Source organism: Sus scrofa, chromosome 13 (assembly GCF_000003025.6).
Source record: "Sus scrofa isolate TJ Tabasco breed Duroc chromosome 13, Sscrofa11.1, whole genome shotgun sequence".
In the NCBI taxonomy this organism is placed as follows: domain Eukaryota; kingdom Metazoa; phylum Chordata; class Mammalia; order Artiodactyla; family Suidae; genus Sus; species Sus scrofa.
Window position 1 is genome coordinate 50,803,886 of NC_010455.5, and position 16,886 is coordinate 50,820,771.

Consider the following 16,886-nt stretch of genomic DNA (forward strand, 5'->3'; position numbering starts at 1 on the left):
AGATAACATTTATTGACTGTTTTCCAAGCTTTTGGCACTGTGCTAAATATCTTACATATCAATTAGTTCTCATATAAATCTCTGTGGTTAGTACTATTATATTTCCCATTTTATAAACAAACTGAAGCATAGTAAAGTTAAGTAACTTATCCATGATCACATGCAGGCAAAACTAGGATTTACTCCTATGTCTATTTAGCTTGGACATAAGGTATTAACTACTTTATTTTACTGCCATTCAGTTCCATACCATTTATGTTATTACTTTCTTGCTCAAGTTTGAAAGGCATTAAAGCAGAGTATTTCTTTGCTAATAACAAACTATGCTGTACAATTTAAAAAATCTATACTTCTCTCAAGTTTTAAAATATTTTAAAATTTTCTCCAAAGACACAGATCATTTTCTATTTATGGCTCAATACTCATAAAATGGCCATCATTATTTCAGATGTTCCTTTTTATCATTATGAGAGGGTACTGGTTCAGTCACTACCCATTTACAAAAGAGAAAACTTTTCATTTAGTAGTTTTGTTCTGCTTAAAAATAAGCACCGATCAACCTAAAGACTCATGGAGTCTCAAATTTCTGGTACTGTCATTTTTAATGGGTCACTAACAGAACAGAGAAGCCATAAGTCCTCTGGGTCATCGTAGAGACAGAGGCTTGAATATTTGTGTTTTCCTTTTGAAAGTTTCTCAAACGCTAAAAAGCAAAACCAAAAATATATCAGGGTCATTTGTCCAAACTAAGCAATGACTTCCCAAGGGAGGAAAAGGCTGCGAGGCACCTCTAACAGCCCAGGTGATATGTGTAATGCAGCCAGATGGGATATATCCACAGCTTGGTGATACTCTCAAACCACCAAATGCTGGCTTTTGGATTCTTTCAAAATGCAAGACATCCCAGATATACTATCCAAAGCAGGAGCCAGGAAAGCCCAAAGTATAACGTTCCACACATTTTAATAAGGATGACCCGAGGACAAGGGGCCGCTGATTCTTTAGATGCCCACGGTTTAATCTCAGGTGCTGGTCTTTTAATGTTGCCTGATTGATGGAAGGCAAGGGCTTGTCAACACCTGAAGCTTGATCACACATGGGACTCAATACAATGAGATGTGAAATTATGGCCATATTGAGAATGTGGTCAGAAAAGGGAGATTCCATGAACTGCAACAAAGCTATTCTGCATTACAGGAAAGAAAATGTGATGCTATATTTCTATGGTTAACACCAGGTATGATGTTTCTACATATAATGTAGTTCTTCTTTTTTTAACCTCAAAGATATTAAAGACCAAAGCACAGGGCTTTGAAATCCACAATGACTATTTTAAAAGAATGAATGGAAGCCAGAAGCCACAGCTCCAGAGAGGATGAACAAAGTTGCTGCATTTTTTGCCTGCAGGATGGGACCTAGCAGGAAAATAAAGAGACTGTGTTGTGTGACAGGGAGTAAATCCAAACGTAAGCATTCCAATGCTCAGGACACCCCTCCCTTCCCTAGCCCGTCATCCTTCTGCAAAGTGTTCACAATTTGCTGTCCTTCCTTCCAAAAGCTAGTAGACACAGAATCAGCTTTTCCTGGCTCTGCCTTGCAAGTTGGAACTGCTGGATGAAAAGCTGAAATAAAAAAAAAAAAAAGGGAAGAATGCAAATCCATTCATGCCCTTCAGACACCAAAAACTGGTAAAACCCTTGCTTTTAAAATGTCTACCTTCACCTCAAGGCAAAGAAAAAGAAGGGATCCTATGAATGTCAAAGTTGCTCCCTACAGACCCTCTGCTGCAAAGCTACAGCTTTCTGAGCTAAGCGCCTGCTGGTACACCATCACTCTGTAATAGATGTCTGGAAAGACAGGCACTGATTCACAAGTGGCCCCCGTGCTCACCGGGGAAAATTCACCAGCTTTGTCAGGCAACAGTGACCCATTGCTGCTGAGCTTTTGACCCAAGCGTCCAGCAGCCTGCTCGGAGTTTAAAAAGAGAGCGGTGGAAGGTGAGGGAGAATAAAATCATACAGGTGGAACTGGCTTCTCACGAGCGCCCGGCATCCTGCTCCAGCCCTCGGGCACCGCGCGCCCGGACTCACCTGGTACACGTCCCGCAGCCCACACCACGTCCGCAGCACCTGGTGGCAAGCCCGAAGCCTCTCGGTGTACCATCTCCGCAACGTGGACACGGTCAAGTTCCATACGAAGCGGCTGCCGCTGAATAGCAGGTCCTCCACTCCGCACATGAACACAGAAGCCATGCCTCCTCCTTCCCTCTGAACCGGGGAAGGGGGGGATGCCCGGCGGCTCCCTCAGTCGCAGTCCGGCGAGCCGGATAGATCACAGAGGCCCCACCGCCTGGGCTCCCGACACCGGCTTCTACTGGTCGCTAGGGGTCAAGCCTGCCCCCAAACTGGTCTCTCACGGTGCGTGCTGGCCAGGCTCCGGCGGCATGCCCCGGGATTGGGCGCCCGCCAGCCAACGGCTGCAGCGGGCACACAGAAGCCCAGTGTCCACCCCGCCCGATCTTTGGCAGCGCCGATCAAGCAGCGCTAAGCTCCGCCAGGCGAGCCCTCGGCGCTCCCGGGGCGCAGGAAGCCCGGGCCGGCGAGGACTCCCCCTGGCGCTCCCCGAGTGCGCTGGGCAGCTAGGGGAGTGGAGCAACTCTTTGCAGGCAAACAGGGAAGCTGCATTTCAGCGCAATTGGCTTGCACGTCCCGCACACACCACAAATGCGCGCTCACACCAGCCCCAGTCTCTGAATCGGCTTTGGGGGATCACCTTACTTGACACGCTACGGTCTTTGCTTGGCATCTTGTTCTGTTCACACTGATAAATATCTCTGGGCAGCCACAGATGCAGGAGAGGAAAAAAAATATTCCGCAGCATCCCTTTGGACCCCACTCCTGGGGGAACAGCCTGAGTGTTGTTTCCTTGGTTGTGCTGAAGCCAGTAGGTGAAGCTATCAGTCTCAGAGCAAGTGTGTGAGTGACTTCAGAACCTCCCTTTGCTCCTAACTTGAGGGTCTCCGAGAAAATGACAACCTGCCTATTGCTGCCAGCTGCAGGGCAGGATCCCACACCTCTCACATTGTGTTAATTGTAAATGCAGCAGTCAGTTCATGCGAAACACAAAGCGTGTTCTTGGTCTCTAGCAAATAGCCTCCAGTTAGTGTTTTCTGGGAAAGAGAAGCTCACAAGAGAATCCTTGGTTTGCTTCTGGAAAATTCAGCCTCTGGACGTGGGTAGTAGCTGCTGCCAGCATGAACCTGCACAGGTAGTTTATTCTTGACTCAAAACCGAAGGAAGCTGTTCCACTACTCACCAAGTCACAACATAATTAATGTTTTGTTTTTGTTCTTTTTAAAGTCTCCCCCTAGGAATTGATATTGCCAAAGGCATTCGGGAAAAGGAGCCCGAGGGGGTCCCATATATCACCAGTCCCTGTTTTCCTTAGGAATATGTGTAGATTTCAGCCCCAAATAATAGTATATCATTGCTTATAGCAAAAGTACTGCAGCAAATTTCAGGATTTTGTTTTTCCTTGAATCCATCTGTTGGACAGTTATCTGTATTTTATTGGTGGTTTCACACCTAGGCTGTTTATCTTTGATATTCAGTGGCCAAAAGGTAAAGGCACCAAAGCCTTTCTCCTGAACTAGCTCTGAAGGCTTCAGAACAGATTATCGACGAGTAAATCAGCTTTATTTCAGGTTTCAAATGTGCCTTTGGAATCTTAATTCAGGTGAAACTGAACCAGTCCAAAGAACACAAAAATCTGTCCTCAAATCACCCGTTGTTTTCAGACTGACCATAATCAGGAAACTTTTAAATGCCTTCTCTTTTCTTTTTATTACTAATAAAATTGCCTAAGAGTTTTTGCTGAATGCATTAATAGGACATAAGACCGGATCCAAGATTTACAAACCATTCTTTGCAGTATATCTACTCTATGTGCTCAACTACTCTTAGCATTCCGAGGATATTTTCCAAGATAATAGTCACAGTGTTTACAGAGAATCAGAATATACTAGGTCCTACTCAGGCAAAACACAATGAACTGCGTATAGTTTGAAAATGAAATGTCGGCATTCCCGTCATGGCTAAGTGGTTAAAGAATCCAACTAGGAACGATGAGGTTGCAGGTTCGATCCCTGGCCTTGCTCAGTGGCTTAAGGACCAGCATTGTCGTGAGCTGTGGTGTAGGTCGCAGACGAGGCTTGGATCCCGCGTTGCTGTGGCTCTGGAGTAAGCTGGCAGCTACAGCTCTGATTAGACCCCTAGCCTGGGAACTTCCATATGCCGCAGGTGCAGCCTAGAAAAGGCAAAAAGACCAAAAAAAAAAAAAAAAAAAAAAGAAGAAGAAGAAGAAAAAGAAAGAAATGTCATCCTTCTAATGGAAAACTATTGAGACCTCAAAACTGGCCCATGAGCAGGAGTGAATGATGATGGTACATTTTATTATTATTTTTAAACGAGGCAACATGACTGTTCTCAGAAACATCAGGCAGCCAAGGGAATACCAGAATAAAACCTACAACAGGTCAATTACCTCCGTCTCATGACACCATCCTCTCAGAAGAGATGTTCTAGAAACACTATGGCTGTTACCTATCCGTGCATAGGCCTAATATCCGTGGTCAATTCCAAGCTCAGTCATTTTCCTTCAAGGTTTTCAAAGTCGGTGATTACACTGTTTTCGAGAAAATGGGTGTAGTTTTAAGAGACGTTCTCAAAGGGCAGTCCCTGAACCAGCAGCATCAACATCACCTGGGAACTTGTTAGAGATGCAAGCTCTTGGGCCTCCTCCAGAATCAGTGGTCAATCAGTGGGAATTCTGACTCACCCTAAAGATGGGCATGGTAGTGAGGAACTAAGTCTCCTAAGAGAGACACACCTGATTTAAACCCCTGCTCCTTAAGATCTCTGGCACCTTGTACAAGCTCCTTAAACCCACAAAGCCTCAGCATCTTCATCTATAAAATAGTGATAATATCGGAATCTATTACATAGGATTTGGGGGAAGATTGTAAAATATTCTGTATCAAGTGTTTAGTAAGTGGCTGGCAAAAGGTAAGCACCCTAAAGAAAAAAATGATCACTATCACCATCACCAAAAATCATGAATTATTTCATTTTTTTGGTACCCAGATAGAAGAGTATAAGTAAAATGTGTTTTTAAAAATATGTCTACTAATTTTCAACATCTGCTTTCCTCTCCCTTTATGTGAGTTGGAGGTTAAAGTTGGTGGTGACTTGGTTTGGGAGAGCAGTTCTTTCACTTTCTCTAAGTTCCTGAAAAAACTCTTTGAAGCTGGATCTTCCCCATCACACAGTCAACCTTTCCTGGGGACCCAGTGAAACAGTGGTTGCTCCAAGCTGGATACAAAACAAGAAAAGACATCTTGTTCCTGCCAATATAAACACAGATGCTTCTTTTTATCCGAACAGCTTTCCTCTCCTGTAGAAGGAGAAGTTTGAAGTTCTAGGTAAAGAGGGCTCTTCGAGGGAAGAAAAAGCAAGTTCTTCACACCAGGTGCTGACTGGGTGGCAAGTGAACCCAGATGTGGAACAGTGGAGAAAAGAGTGACCCAGGTATGGCATCCTTCTTTAAAATGGATGAGCCATGTGGGACAAACGCACACCTTTGAAGCTAATCTAAAATTTCATGTGGAAATGGAGCTAAATCAAGCTGACTTCAAAATTATCTTGCTGAAATTTCTTTTTTTTTTTTTAATTTAAGAAGAGAATTTTTTTTCCCTTCTCCACCATCAGAGTTCCCTGCAATACACTGTAATTTCCTGTAGCTCTCTCCGGAGGCTTAAAAAGATGCTTCAGGTGACAGGATGGCCCATACGCCTGGGAGTTCTTCTACAGACGTAAAAGAGAAATTGTCATTATCCCCAAGGCTCCTGTAGGGTCTCCTCTGAGCAATCAGCAGGAAGAAGAAAGCATTGCCAGGAGGACAGCACAAAATGCCAACCCCTGTCTCTAGAAGGAGATAAGCTGTTCTATCACAGTGGCTTCCAAGGATCCCCTCTGCCCATCAACAAAAAGAGTCCATCAAATGCTTGCAGATATTTTTCACCTCTACTATCTTCATAGCTGAAAAGCCAGTGGGGCTAAATTCTGACTGACCATGTTTGGCACAGGGCTTGAGGGGAGATAAAAACAAGTTCAAGTTCGGAGTTCCCATCATGACTCAGTGGTTAAGGAATCCGACTAGGAACCATGACATTGCCGGTTTGATCCCTAGCCTCGCTCAGTGGGTTAGGGATCCTGTGTTGCCGTGAACTGTGGTGTAGGTCACAGGCGCGGCTCAGATCTCGCACTGCTATGGCTCTGACTTAGGTCGACAACTACAGCTCCGGTTAGACCCCTAGCCTGGGAACCTCCATACGCCATGGATGCAGCCCTAGAAAAGACAAAAAAAAAAAAAAAAAAAAAAAAAAAAAAAGTTCAACAGCTTTCAATCAGGCAGATTTGCAACCCCACCTACAATGTCTGGAGGCATTTTGGGTTGTCCTAACTTAGGGAGTGGGTGCTCCTGGCATCAAGTGGGTACAAGCCAGGGAGGCTGCTCAACATCCCACAAAGTCCAGGACAGCCCCCTACAACAAACACCTCTCCTGCCCAAAATGTCAATGGTGTGGAGATTGAGGAACCCTGGTCAAGTTCAGCCCCATACCCTGCTCTTCCTCTCATAGGACTCCTTGTAGGGAAACATTCTTCCCTCTTGATGTTTTCTCAAGAGGCAAATTGGGGATGTGGCCATCAATCTATAATGGTTTTCACACACTCACAAAGAGATGTCATGGACTCAAAGCCCATTGAGAAAGAACTGGAATGCCATTTCTTATCATGTCCACGTGCCTTTTTGGGGGGGTATTTCTCATAAAAATGAGGGATAGTCACTTTCATCATGAGCTTTTTCTCTTTTGGTACTTTAGTTTTTGACTTTATTATGCCATTTAAGTCAGAGGCTCCTCAGCAGGGTTGAAGCCTTCTTTTGGCACATTACAAAACAACCCCTACCCCTCTGTGTCTTGAGCTGCCACAGAAATTTCTCATGTACATACCACAGAATACTGCCTCTTTCAGTCCACTTTTCCCTGTTGGACTGTAAACCTTCTGAGGAGTCCCTGAAGGTGAGTGGAGGTGGGGTAGCTGGATGGTCCCTCCTTGTGCAGGAGAGGGACCCCGTCTACTGGAAAGTGTTTAGTGACCTTGGGCTCTGCCTACCACATGCCAGTAGTGACCCAAACCACATGACATCAAGAGCAAAAAACACTTCCACACAGTCTGAGTGCCCCCAGGTGAGGTGGTAGCCATGCCCATTCAGAAACCACTGGTGGAAGTAGGGAAAGGGTCTTACTTATATTCGTTTCCCCAGTGGCTGGTACATAACAGGCCATCAATAAATATTGTTTGAATTGACGAATGACTGCTTGTCTCAACAGTGAATAGAGAAGGAAGTTCATCTACTCCCCAAACACACACTCTTGCTCATTAAAAAATTACTGATTTGTTAAGACGTGGCAGGCGGCGAACTTAGAATGCATGATGACGAAACAGAGACAATCTCTAAGTCAGTCTTAGAGTAAGAAAGGCAGACATCTGAACAAGTAATATAGAGGAAACAGGCACTGCCACCCAGGGATATGGTAGAGACATGTGATGCAGGATGTGGGGGAGAGGGAGGTAGAGGCCTGGGAATGACTCCCTGAGGATATGACACTGCAGCTGAGACCTGAAGGCTGAGTACAGGAGAGTGAGGTGATGGGAGAGGCAGACAGAAGCAGTGGTCCAAGGCATAATAAGCTGTAAGAACAAGGGATTTATAGCAAGAGGGATCCCGGATTTGTGGGACTTGAGGGAAAAAGGTGAGAGAGGATGCCTGAGAGGCAGAAGGGCAGGGAAGCAGCTGCAGAATTCCAGGGTGAGAAGAGAGGCTCAACTAGGATCATAGAAATGGCTACATAATTAAGTTAAAGTCAGCAAGTCACCCTGGGACAGGGCCTAAGTATGCATAAGGGATGAGTTTGCTGGGCAAAGGTACCCCCTTCAAAGCAAGCACCTCTTGTGGCCTCTGGGAGGGCTGTGCAATTGTGCAGAAGAGGCTCTTCCCTCAGGAGATCTGCATGCCCCTCCCCCTTCTGCATCCTGCCCCAAGAGGAGGCCGGAAGGCCAGCAGGAGACAGGTTCTGCTTCAATCCCACTGGAGCCAGAGGCAAGGTTCCTTGTTCCTCCCACCCCTGCTTCCTGGCCTCTTCCCCTTGGGCTGAGAGAACAAGGAGCATCCTTCATTCTTGGCCTCCAGTGGAAGGAGATGGATGGGAGCATGCAGAAGCCATGAGATGCTGAAGGGGAGGGTACCAGTCATTATCATCATCACTGACCAGTAGTCTGGTTAAGTTCTGAAGCTATCCTTGTGATTTTAAATGGCTTTTTGGCATCACAAGCCACTACAAACTTGATAATATCCAGCACTGAGGCATCTATCCAGCTCCTTTTCTTTGGCAAACTCACTCTACTTCTAGAAGAAAAAAGCAAAACAAAATTTTCTCATCTTTCCCCCCAAACCCCACCTTTTATTTTATTAAATCAAATTCTCCTGGCTCATTAGGAAAGACAATTCATGAAGAAGTACAAAAAGGGGAGCAATACATTAGACTCTATGTGGTATTCATTTTTACTAGTTAATCCACTTAACAGATTCTAGAAATTTTTGCTCTAATTTTAGAAGTCATCAGTGTAGATATGAAAGCACTTGAAGGGAATAAAGGTTCCAAGGAAGGCAACATAGATCAGAGGGAAAGGGCTGACCTTCTTCTTGAAAGAAGAAATAGCATCAACCTTTTTTTTTTTTTTAAGGGCCGCACCCACAGCATATGGAGGTTCCCAGGCTAGTGGTCCAATTGGAGCTGTAGCCGCCAGACTAAGCCACAGCCACAGCATCTCAGGATCCCAGCTGTGTCTGCGACCTACACCACAGCTCACAGAAATGCTGGATCCTTAACCCACTGAACAAGGCCAGGGATCGAACCCTCAACCTCAGGGTTCCTAGTCAGATTCGCTAACCACTGAGCCACGGCAGGAACTCCTGAAATAGTATCAATCTTGTGACTTACCTCCCACCCCTATAATTTGTCACCTTTTATTTATACTTAATTTACATGCATACCAACGACAAAAATAAAATAGTAATAAATTGGTCTATATAGCACCCTTTTTAAAATAAATAAAAGCAGCTCCACATATAGCATCAGTTGATTCTCACAATATTCTCCTGAAGTTGGAGAAAGGTATTGCTGGCCCTATTTCATGTATAAAGAAACTGAGGCACAAAAAAGCTGGGTGATTTGCTGCAAATCAGTGGAAAATGTAATTTAAAAGCATCTTAAATGCAAATCAAAACTATAATGAGGAACCACTTCACAATGGTTGGAAAGGTCATCAATAAAAAAATCTACAAATAACAAATGCTAGAGAGGATGTGGAGAAAGGGGACCCTTCCTACACTGTGGATAAGAATTTAAATTGGTGCAGCCACTGTGGAAAACAGAGTAGCGGTTCCTCAAAAAACTAAAAGTAGAGTTGCTGTATGACCCAGCAATCCCACTCCTGGGCATATATCAAGACCAAACTATAATTCAAAAAGATACATGCACCCCTATGTTCACAGTAGCACTATCTGCAATAGCCAAGACAAGGAAACAAGCTAAATGTCTATCAACAGAGGAATAGATACAGAAGATGTGATAACATACACAATGGAACATTACTCAGCCATAAGAAAAATGAAATCATGCCATGCGCAGTAACATGGATGGACTTAGAGATTATCATACTAAGTAAGTCAAAAAGAGAAAGATAAATATCATATGATATCACTTATATATAGAAACTAAAATAAGACACAAATGAACCTGTCCACAAAACAGAAGCAGACCCAGATATAGAGGCGATCTGTGGTTGCCCAGGGTGGGATGAGAGAGCAAAGTATTGGGAGTTTGGGATTAGTAGATGCAAACTTTGTATACAGGATGAATAAACAATAAGGTCCTACTGTAAAGCACAGGGAACTATATTCAACATCCTGTGATAAGCCATAATGGAAAAGAGTCTATCACTTATGATGGAGCATAATAATGTGATAAAAAAGAATGTATACATGTATGCATGACTGGGTCACCTTGCTGTGCAGTAGAAAATTGACAGAACACTATAAAGCAGCTATAATGGAAAAAAATCATTTAAAAAAAGAATCTGAAAAAGAATATACACATGTGTAAATGAGTCACTTTGCTGTTCAGAAAAAAATAACACAATGTAAATCAACCATAATTCAATAAAAGAAAAAATTAAAGTATCTAAATGGCATACCTGCTAATTTTTCAATCCTTCCACTTTAATTGAGAAATAAAAGGACAATTTTTCATATACGTTATCATTTGCTTTGGCCTCATGCTAAAATTTATAGGGTATGGATGGCTCTAGTACTCAATTATTATTTAAGAACTTAATGTGACAAAGAGCTTATTCTTTGGGTTTACTCAATTTAACTAAGAATAAAACAATGATGAGAAGAAAATCTATAAAGAAATATTACAAAGACACAGTAATCAAGACAGTGTGACACTGGCACCAAAACAGACAGACAGACCAAAGGAACAGAATAGAGAACACAGAAATAAACCCAGCACAGTAATCAAGACAGTGTGACACTGGTACCAAAACAGACAGACAGACCAAAGGAACAGAATAGAGAACACAGAAATAAACCCAGCACAGTAATCAAGACAGTGTGACACTGGTACCAAAACAGACAGACAGACCAAAGGAACAGAATAGAGAACACAGAAATAAACCCAGACACCTATGGTCAATTAATCTTTGACAGAAGGGGCAAGAACATAAAGTGGAAAAAGTCAGTCTTTTCAGCAAGTATTGCTGGGAAAACTGGACAGCTGAATGCAAATCAATGAAATTAGAACACACCCTCACACCATTTACAAAAATAAACTCAAAATGGCTGAAAGACTTAAACATAAGACAAGACACCAATCAAACTCCTGGAAGAGACCATAGGCAAAACATTCTCTGACATCAACCTTACAAATATTTTCTCAGGTCAGTCTCCCAAAAGCAACAGAAATAAAAGCAAAAATAAACTAATGGGACTGAATCAAACTGACAAGCTTTTGCACAGCAAAGGAAACCAAAAAGACAACTTGCAGAATGGGAGAAAATAGTTTCAATTGATGCAACTGACAAGGGTTTAATCTAAAATATGCAAGCAACTTATACAATTCAACAGCAAAAAAGCCAACAACCCAAGTGAAAAATGGGCAAAAGACCTGAATTGACATTTTTCCAAGGAAGATATACAAATGGCCAACAAGCACTTGAAACAATGCTCAACATCCCTGATTATTAGAGAAATGCAAATCAAAACTACCACTAGATACCACCTCCCACCAGTCAGAATGGCCATCATTAATAAATCCACATATAATAAATGCTGTAGGGGGTGTGGAGAAAAGGGAACCCTCCTGCACTATTGGTGGCAATGTAAGCTGGTAAAACCACTATGGAGATACCTTAGAAATCTATACATAGAACTACCATATGACCCAGCAATCCCACTCTTGGGCATTTATCCGGACAAAACTTTCCTTAAAAAAGACACATGCACCCACATGTTCATTGCAGCACCATTCACAATAGCCAAGACATGGAAACAACCCAAATGTCCATTGACAGATGATTGGATTAGGAAGATGTGGTACATAGACAAAATGGAATAACACTCAGCCATAAAAAATAATGAAATAATGCCATTTGCAGCCACATGGATGGAAATAGAGACTCTCATCCTGAGTGAAGTAAGTCAGAAAGAGAAAGACAAATACCATATGATATCACTTATATCTGGAATCTAATACATGGCACAAGTGAACGTTTCCACAGAAAAGAAAATCATGGACTTGGAGAATAGACTTGTGGTCGCCAAGGGGGACGAGGAGAGAGTGGGATGGATGAGGAGCTTGGGGTTAATAGAAGCCTTTGCATTAGCAATGAGATCCTGCTGTGTAGCACTGGGAACTATGTCTAGTCATTTATGATGGAGCATGATAGTGTGAGGCAAAAGAATGTACACATGTAAAAAAAAAAAGAAGAAAAAAGGAAAAAGAAAAGAAACAGAGTTTTTTTTGTTTTGTTTTGTTTTGTTTTGTTTTTTAACAAGAGATAAGAGAGCAGTTATTTAAAACCCAAATTTGGACCTGATGGCTCACCAGGTTAAGGATCTGGCATCGTCACTGCTATAGCTCAAGTTCCAGCTGTGGCATGGGTTCAATCCCTGGCCTGGGAAATTCTGCATGCTATGGGCACAGCCAAAAACAAACAAACAACCCTCCCCCACAAACTTCACTCCTATATGATAAATGGTAGAAGAAAAACAAAATAATAAATGAAAAATCTTGACTTTCCAAAGATCAATTGTACTACCGCTATAGAGATAATTATAGTAAAATGAAAAACAGAGATTAGTTAAGATCAATGGCCTTCAAAGCATAAAAACTCTTGAGGCCAGGTATACTCTGGCTATCAAACAACATGAGCAACAGGTTATAAAAATAGATCATTTTGCCATTATTACTAAAAAATACAGAATGATCTTGTAGGATTATTGCTAGGAATTTGAAATATTTGGCCCTTAAGTAGCAAGAGCAAAATAAAAGCAAGGTCTAGCACACAAAAACAAAAAAAAAAAAAGACATAAAAGTATTTCTTGTGTCTTGCTATCCTAAGATTAACTTGATGTTGACAGTAGCAACATACTGTTCTCAACTATAAAATGGATTGTCTACAAGAAGATAAAGAGGCCAAAAAGCAGCATGCCACATGCCTGAAGGCTTATGAATATTTTATAAAGTTGAAAAAGCAGTTGTGTATTCTTCAGAACAAGAAGAGTTCAAAGAGCTCCAGGCAGTATTTGAGAGGAATGAAGAGAACTACACAATCTGGACTTGAGTCCACAACAGTGGAAGAAAACAGGTTTCATTTCTGAAGGTCCTGGCACCAAGAAATTTAAGATAGACCTCTTTGCCCTTTCAGCCCAGTGGACTTACAGATAATTTTGGTTTATTCTTTATATGTTTATCTATTTTGGCAGATAGTGTTGGTTGAGTATTCATCAGCCATTAACCCTTTTACAGAGACTCTGATTTTGTGGGGGGCCATTTTCCATGTCCCTGGGATGAAGTTGATTGGTCTAAGGGAAGGCAGGACACCCCATTCTGGAAATAAGATATAAAGTGAAGATTTCTAAAGAGTCCTGGAAAAGCTTCTGCTCTTTGAAGAGCTAGAACAACACAAGAATTTTTTTAGCACATTCCTTGATTCCTGCTTAGGACAATATTGAATGAAGAAATAATGCTTTGAGCTACAGAAGCCATCCTGTTACCAAGAAGACATGTGTTCACAGCAAAGATAGTAGAAAAGAGGGTGGTAAAAGCCTGGGTCCTTGATGGCATTGTTTAGATATCAAACCAACTCAGGAGCAGCCTGTTTTCAGATGACTTATAATGAGCTCTTAAAAAAAATAAACAATCTCACATAGTTTAAGCTACTTGTAGTTGAGTGTTTTGTTCCTTTCAATAGATCACATTTTGAAAATTACTACAGAGCTATAGTAATCAGGACAGTGTGGTACTGACATAAGGACAGAATATAGAGCTACGAAATAGAATCAAGAGTCCAGAAATAAATCCTCACGTTTATTGGTCAACTGATCTTTGACAAAAGTGTCAACATCATTCAATGGGAACGCACAGCGTTCAACAAATTGTGCTGGGACAACTGAACAGCCATATGCAAAAGAATGAATCTGAACCCCTACCTCACACCTTATATAAAAATTAACTCAACATAGGGCAAAGAAATAAAAGTGAGGGCTAAATCTATAAAATTCTTAGAAGAAAATGTAATTACATATCTTTGTGATATTAGATTTGGCAGTGGTTTCTTAGATATGCCATGAAAAGCATAAGCAACAAAATGTATATAAATTGGACTTCATAAAAATAAAAAATTTTTGTGTTCAAAGAATGCTATGAAAAAATGAAAAGGCAAGCCACTGATTGGGAGAAAATATTTACAAACCTTATATCTGAAAAGGAATTCATATTCCGAATATACAGTGAACTGCAACTCAACCACAAAAATACAAATAGCCAAATTTTAAAATGGGCAAAAGTTGTGCATATACATTTGTTCAAAGCAGATATATGAATACCCGATAAGCATGTGAAAACGTGCTCAACATCATTAATTAGGGAATCACAAATAAAAACCACAATGATATACCATGTCATACTTTCTAGAGTGGCCATCATCAACAAATGGAAAATGACAAATGTTGGTAAGGATATGGAGAAATTGGGACCCTCATCTATTACTGGTGGTAACGTAAAATTGTGAAGCTGCCATGCAAAAGATTAGCGGTTTCTCACACAGAACTTCTATGTGACCCCAGCAATTCCATTCCTAGGTATACACCCAAAAGAAGTCAGAACAAGCGTTTGTTGGCTTCCCCCCCTCCCCTTTTATGGGCTCCCCTCAGCATATGGAATATTCAGGCCAGGGATCAGATGTGAGCCTCAGCTCTGCCAACATCAGATCCTTAACCCACTGTGCTGGACTGGGGATTGAAACTTTGTCCTGGCGCTATAGAGATGCTGCTGATACTGCTGCACTACAGCAGGAAAGCCAAAAACAGATGTTTTATTTTTTAAAACTTGTAGGCAAATGTTCATAGCACTGCTATTCATAGTAACCCAAAACTATAAACAATCCATATGTCTATCGACTGATGAACAGATTTTGATAAAGCAGTATATCCATACAATGTAATATCATTGAACAATAAAAAGGAATGAGGTAGATACCCAAGAGGATTGAGAAATTTACTCACACCCAAATTTGGACATGAATGTTCATAGCAACATTATTCATAATAGCCATAAGCTGGAAACAACTCAAATGTCACTTGATGAGTGGAAACATAACACGTGGTATAGCTATATAAGGAAATATTAACAGCCATAAAAGGAATGAAGTACTGACACATGCTAAAACATGGATGAATTTTGAAAACATTATGAGAAGTGAAAAAAACTAGACAAAGAGGGAACATATCCACAGAGACAGAAGGTAGATTAGTGGCTGCCAAGAAATTGGGGAAGGGAATGGGGAGTGACTGCCAATGGGTATGCAGTTTCTTTCCGGGGTAATGAAAATGATCTAGAGTCAAACAGGGGTGACAGTTACACAAACATGTGAATATACTATAGACCATTAAATAGCACCTTTAATAGGGTAAAATTTGTGGTATGAGAATAAACAGAATAAATAAATCAAGAATCAATAAGCAAGCAATCAGTAAGAAATACATAACTGAAAAAAAAAAAGATACATACTGCAACATGGGTGACTCTCATAAACAGTACACTAAGAGCAAGATGCCAGTCATAGGACGTTCCCTTGTGGCACAGCAGGCTAAGGATCTGGCATTGTCACTGCAGTGGCCCAGGACACTGCTGTGGCACGGGTTCAATCCCTGGCTTGTGAACCTTCACAAGCCACTGGCACAGCCAAACAAAACAAAACAAAACAAAAAAACACCAGAATAAGCTAATCATAAAAGACTACACTTTTTAAACTTTTTTAATTTTTATTTTTTATGGCCACACCTGTGGCATATGGGTTCCTGGCATACAGGAATCCAAAGCTGCCACATCAGATTCTTTAACCTACCGTGCTGGCCAGGGATTGAACCTGTGCCTCCACAGTGACCCGAGCCACTGCAGTCGGATTCTTAACCCACTGTGCCACAGGGGGAACTCCAAAGACTACATATCTCATAATTCCATCTACACAAACTCTCCAGATTAAGCAAATCTATAGAGAAAGAGAGTAGTTTAGAGGTTGCCTAGGGCTGAGGGAGTCTAGAGAGTAGCTAATGAGTACAGTGTTTCTTTTTAAGATAATGAAAATGTTCCCAAATTAGAATATAGTGATGGCTGCACAACTTCATAAATATACTAAAAGCCATTGAAATGTATACTTTAAACAGGTGAGTTTTATGATATGCAAATTATCTCAATAAAGCAATGACCAAAATTAATGAAAAAAAAGCAAAAAATATTTCTTAACCCTTTACCTAGATCTGCTAAATATTCTACAATGAGCATGCCATACTTTCATCTTCAGATAAAGATGTTAACATTTCTCTTGATTGGAAAAAATGCCTATTGTACAAAAAAAAGTCAAAATAAAAGCACGGGGAAGGTACTGCATATGAACTTCATTGTGAAACGAAGTGTATGCATATGGGAAATAAAGTTAGAGAAAAATATATCAAATTATTGCTTAGCAGTGATTTCTGAATTGGCCTCACTGGATGATTTCCATTTATTTTGAAGTAGGCTTTCTTTTTCTGGTTTTCTATATCAGTACATCTTACTTTTCAATTTCCAGTTTTGAAATGCACATGTAATCTTACAAGAGGCTATATTCAGTGAATGAAATGTAAGCCTCTCTCCCATCCTTGCTCTCCCAGCTCATTTCCAGGGCTGCTATGTAGGATTGCTCAAGTTGTTTACTGCACAAGGGCATCTGGCTGAGGCAGTGAGTGGTGGTTATAAGGTAGGCTGGGCTCTGCTGGATAAGCCATAACTCATGGCTCTGAGGAAAGAGTCCTTTACATCTAATCCATATTAAAATGCTGTGGAGGTGGTCACCTTGCCCTTCTCCTTCCCTTAAAGGCTACCACTCTGCCTAGTTCCTTGCATACCCCTCCAGACACAGCCTATGTTATCTAAATATATA

The 16,886-nt window shown here is 41.4% G+C and overlaps 1 protein-coding gene across 7 annotated transcripts in view; it reads right to left on the minus strand.

Annotated features, from left to right (window-relative positions):
• The window catches only part of FRMD4B (FERM domain containing 4B), a 377,327-nt gene that overhangs the window by 200,976 nt on the left and 159,465 nt on the right, over positions 1–16,886 (minus strand). For 3 of the 7 annotated variants that reach the window (XM_021069206.1, XM_021069204.1, XM_021069203.1), the window contains exon 1: positions 2,091–2,375. The exons of 3 other annotated variants lie outside the window; for them this stretch is intronic. In XM_021069206.1, coding sequence (XP_020924865.1) covers positions 2,091–2,252 — 162 coding nt within the window. In that variant the 5' untranslated portion in view covers positions 2,253–2,375. Of the gene's footprint in view, positions 1–2,090; positions 2,633–16,886 lie in introns of those variants that run through there. One more of the 7 variants, XM_003132316.4, reaches the window with a different exon arrangement.